At 47.1% G+C, this 4,736-nt stretch overlaps 1 protein-coding gene across 1 annotated transcript; it reads left to right on the forward strand.

The window, feature by feature from the left end:
• Positions 1-3,715: 3,715 nt before the first annotated feature.
• Positions 3,716-4,339, forward strand: LAESUDRAFT_756343 (uncharacterized protein; the record flags this gene model as incomplete). The annotated part of the gene is made up of 2 exons (XM_040912157.1): positions 3,716-3,925; positions 4,118-4,339. 2 exons carry the CDS (start codon positions 3,716-3,718, stop codon positions 4,337-4,339), a joined length of 432 nt encoding a protein of 143 aa, XP_040767891.1.
• Between the last annotated feature and the right edge of the window lie 397 nt (positions 4,340-4,736).

The following is a 4,736-nucleotide window of genomic DNA, read 5'->3' on the forward strand; positions in this document are numbered from 1 at the left end:
TCCGGTAATGCCAGAATTGGAGCTGTTGTGAAAGCCTTCTTGAGAGCATCGAATGATTGTTGTTGCTCTTCGCTCCATACCCATTTCTGATCCTTTCGTGTAAGGATATTGAGTGGTCGAGACTTTTTGGCAAATCCTTCAATGAATCGACGATAGAAATTTGCAAACCCAAGAAAAGCTTGTACTTGCTTAACCTTCTTGGGTTCAGGCCAGTCGAGTACACCTGCGACCTTCTGAGGATCCATACGGACCTCACCTTGAGAGATAATCATCCCTAAGTACTCAATCGAGGGCTGTTCGAAAAAGCACTTTTCTGGTTTGGCAAAAAGGTCGTTGTCCTGTAATCTTTTAATTACCTCTTTGGTAATCTTCCGATGTTGTTTCAAATCGTTAGTGAAGATTAGGATATCATCGAGGTAGACAATCACATGACCTTCCTGAATAAGATCATCTAAAATCTCATACATCATGTGTTGGAAGGTGGCTGGTGCGTTACAGAAACCGAAAAACATAACCGTGGCCTCGTATAAACCGCGATGCGTCACAAAAGCTGTTTTCCATTCATCACCCTTACGGATGCGAACATTGTTGTATCCCCATCTGAGATCCAGCTTGGTGAATATTGACGCGTTACTGAGCTGATCGATAAGCTCGCTTATTCGTGGAATAGGGAAGCGATTCTTCTTGGTTATGGCATTAAGTTTTCGGTAATCTTGTACCAGTCTTAGTGTGCTGTCCTTCTTCTTGACAAAGAATACTGGGGCAGCAATAGGTGATTTCGATTTTCGAATGTAGCCTTTTGCTAGATTTTCGTCGATCCATGAATCTAAGGAATTTCTTTCCTCCGGATTCATAGGATAGAGTTTGCTTGGTCGTGGTAATTCATGTTCTTCTTCAAACTCGATTGCATGATCATAAGGCTTTCGAGTTGGCATCCTTTCAGACGCTTTTTTGGAGAATACATCACCAAATGAATGTAGATAATCTGGTACTAGTTTTTCCCAAGATTCTACTTCATTAATAACCTGATCTTCTGGGCTGCCAGTGTTTGACTGGGGTGCCGCTTCTTTCAGGTCTTCTTCTGGTTCAGCATAGCCGCAATCTGCTATAGAAAGTATCATGCGGGCTATTTGTTCGACTTCGGGATCGTCCATTTCGACCCACGAGATGATAGGATTTACTGCATCAATGTTGTGTCCATTAAACATTCGGAATGCAGTTGGCTCCTCATCTGCCACTTGTTGTGCTCGTTGCGAGATTTCTTCAGCTTCCTCTCTCGCAATGGCTTGTTGTTTTTTATGAAGCCTCTGGTGGTGACACGTACTCGGGCATCGTGAGTATTTCCATTCTCCAGCTTGCCAGTTGATTTCTGGATTATGCTGATGTAAGTAAGACATCCCAATGATCATGTCTAATTTCCCGATGTCTGTGACTAGCAGACGGTGGGTGGAACCATGATCTCCGACTTTGAGGTATGCTTTTACATAGTCGGTTATTTCTCCATGTTTGTTTTGGGATCCGTCAGCATTGTACACTTTATACGTAGTGTTTAGCTTGGAGGTTGCGATTCGATTGTTCTTTACGAACCGCTTGCTGATGTACATGGAATATGCTCCTGAGTCGACTAGAGCTTCGGCGCTCGATTTTTTGCCGTACACCCATAATGTAACTGGTAAATAGAACGATGATAAATTTGGAGACGAATTCTTTATTGTTACATTATCATCCTCTGCGTTGCGACGATCTACAGAGGTGTCTGATTTGGGTGCTAAATGTACAGGTCTTATATAATGTTCTGGGGACTCTGACGAGCTGCCTACAGATCCCCTTTGAGAAAACCCTTCCGATCCTTCCTTGAAGAGCCCTCTCCCGCCTTCCTAGATGAACTGGATCCATTCGCCCTCAGGCGCCTGAGCCTTGAGAGGATCGCAGCGAAATCTTCGTCCGACTCGGATGCATCAGGCTCGCTTTCCGAGTGGATGCTGCGGTCGCTGATATGCGCAGCTGTCTCCTTCCCCTTCCCCTTAGTCTTAGAGGAAGAGCTCTTGTGCTTCTTGACTTCGGGACCACTGTCCGTGTCCATTTCGCTATTGGATGAAGCAGAATCCGATGCTACTTGTCGCGTCTTGGATGACTTGGATTTGTTCCTGGCGTCGTCCTTCTTCTTCACATCCTTCTTCTTCGTGGCTGCCTCCTTTTCCTTCTCAATCTGTCTCTTGACATGGTCCAATTTGAAACAATCGGTACAATACTTGCCGAAGCGTTTCGACGATTTGAAGAATGTTGGCTTGTTCTTTTTGCAGTTGGCGCAAACCAACTTGTCATCTTGCACGCTTCGCGCTTTGCCCGATTTACTCTTCCCCTTCTTCCCGAGTGCGTCAACCTCCATGGCATTCAGGTCCTTGGTTTCGGCCTTGGCATGGTGGCCTTCTCATTGTAGTGATGTAAATATCCGGAGTGCGAATGTAAGAAACTCGGTCCACTTCTTGGGCCAGTTGTCCTTAGTCGTGTCCGCCAGCATGAGCAGCCACGTTTTCTCCGGAATATGTTTCTTGATCTTTTCAATCAAGTCTTGATCCGAGAAGCCTGTACCTGTTGCCTTTGGACGGAAGTCTTCTGTGAACTTTCGGAAGTCTCGATGGTCCTTCTTGACGAAGGCTTCTAACTCCGTTCGCTTTTTGTCGTCCTTGTCCAATGATTCATATGCCGTGCGAAGTTCTGAGACGAACTCCGCCCAAGTTCCGGGTGCCTTGTTATTTTCATTTATTTCGGTAATCCAATGTCGCATGTATTCGCGTGCTCCTCCTTTCAGGAGTAAGAGGGTAGACATAATTTTGGACTCGTCTTTGGTATGTCCGGTATATTTCAACCAGAGCATTACTTGTTCGAGCCAATCATCGAGATTGACTCCGTCCTTATTGCCACCATATTTTTCTGGTTGGTCAATTTTTACGCCTTTACCCTTGCGACCAAACGACGGCTCATCGTCGTCGTTTGTGTCGTCGACATTGGTACCGCCTTGCCCTGCTTTTCTTCCCTGAGTAGATGCCCATGCGCGAAGTCGATCGTGTGATTTCTTCAGGTCTTCCATCCTGGTTTGGAGATCCTTGATCTCATCGTCAAATGCCACCAATGATTCGTTAGTGGCCTTGTTGTCCTCGAATAAGGCTGACGAGGTTTTCTCCAAGTCTGAGATTCGAGACTCGGTTTGTTGACGATGTTGGTCTAAGAAGACCGTCCGATTGTGAAACTCCGTGGTGTTACGCTCCATTGTATGCGCTTGACGCTGGATGAGATTTTCGTAGTGCGCCACCGTTTGTTGACGCATCTCTTCCACCACGTTTGTGACCAGATCAACTACCCAATTCTTCACATTTTCGGGTATGTTCGCATTTGGGGGCGCTGTGTCGGCAAGGGCTTGACGAATGATAGGATTCGGGGGTTGCAAAACAATATTAAGACGTGCGAGAAGCTCCGAAGATGGAGCACGAGAGAAGCTTGGATCATTTGGGGGTGGGGGTCGTCATCTTTACAGTTCCTCCTCTATCTCACGAAGATGTTCTTCGAACTCGGTGATATGCCTATTGGCGATCGTGGCCTGTCGGACAATTACTTGTCCTGAGCGTTGGTTTCGCAGCAACCAAAGATCTTGATAAATGACCTTGACGAAGGGTTGCCACAAAAACCTGGTCTTGTCCCTGACTGCGGGCCACTGATGGTTATGATGGATTTCGCAAATGCGCTCGACTTCTTCGAGCCAATCGACAAAGCTATTGTAAGCTTCAGTGAGACGGTCTTCCGGTTCTTCGGACCCGATAGGGATATAGCAGATATGAACCGCGACGTTCCTCCAATCAAATTCTGGATAGATTTGGAGGGCGTATATGTGATATACGTCGTGGTAGTCGATGTCGAACGTGTCCTCGTATGTAGCAAACGCTTCGCCTGCTCTGTCTCGAAGAACACGTGGAATTGAATCCCAAAGATAATCGAAAGTGTGACCGATTGGATTGAGTTGCTCAAAGTTATCAAGATTGTTCGAATCGCCAGATGAAGACATATACACAGTGAATATTTGTATCTACAACAAAGGTCGTCCTGTGACCTGTATTCCTAGACGATACTTCTGGATAATATCTCTGATTATCCAGCGAGCTTCTCCGCCCTGATGCTTCCTTTCCTGAATGTAGTTGCAAAAATCGCGAACCACGTGTTGGTGAACGAAGGAAAGTTTGAATTCCGCGATGTCGGTGCGGATGGATTCGAGCTTGAGTATGAGATGCTCGAGGTCGAAGATGTCGTGGTCGTCAAGCTGACGACGATATCGTTTGGTGAGTAGAATACGAATCTGTCGAAGGGTGCCTTCGACGCGCTGAGTCGAGATGATGAAGACGGCGAGAGGATAGATGAAATGAGACCCAGTAGCGGTCTCGACGTATGTCCCTTGATTGAGATCTGGACCAGATGGTCCTGCAGGTAGTCTCGGTCGCCTGACCGAGGGAGTCTGGATAATGGAAACTGAACTACTGCCACGAGGGGGCCGACCTCCCGTAGAGATGTGTCCTGGCCTTGGCAGGGGTCTTATGGGCTGCTGCTCGTAGAACTCTTCTGGAGTTCTCGCTCGAGGACGACGGATGACACCGTCGATGCTGCACAATGCCTTGGTGCAGCTTACGCTGGTAGAGTCGGCGACTGACGGAACGTCAGGTGAAGATATGACACCGCTAACGTGCGGG

This window comes from Laetiporus sulphureus (genome assembly GCF_001632365.1).
Source record: "Laetiporus sulphureus 93-53 unplaced genomic scaffold LAESUscaffold_6, whole genome shotgun sequence".
Taxonomy (NCBI): Eukaryota; Fungi; Basidiomycota; class Agaricomycetes; order Polyporales; family Laetiporaceae; genus Laetiporus; species Laetiporus sulphureus.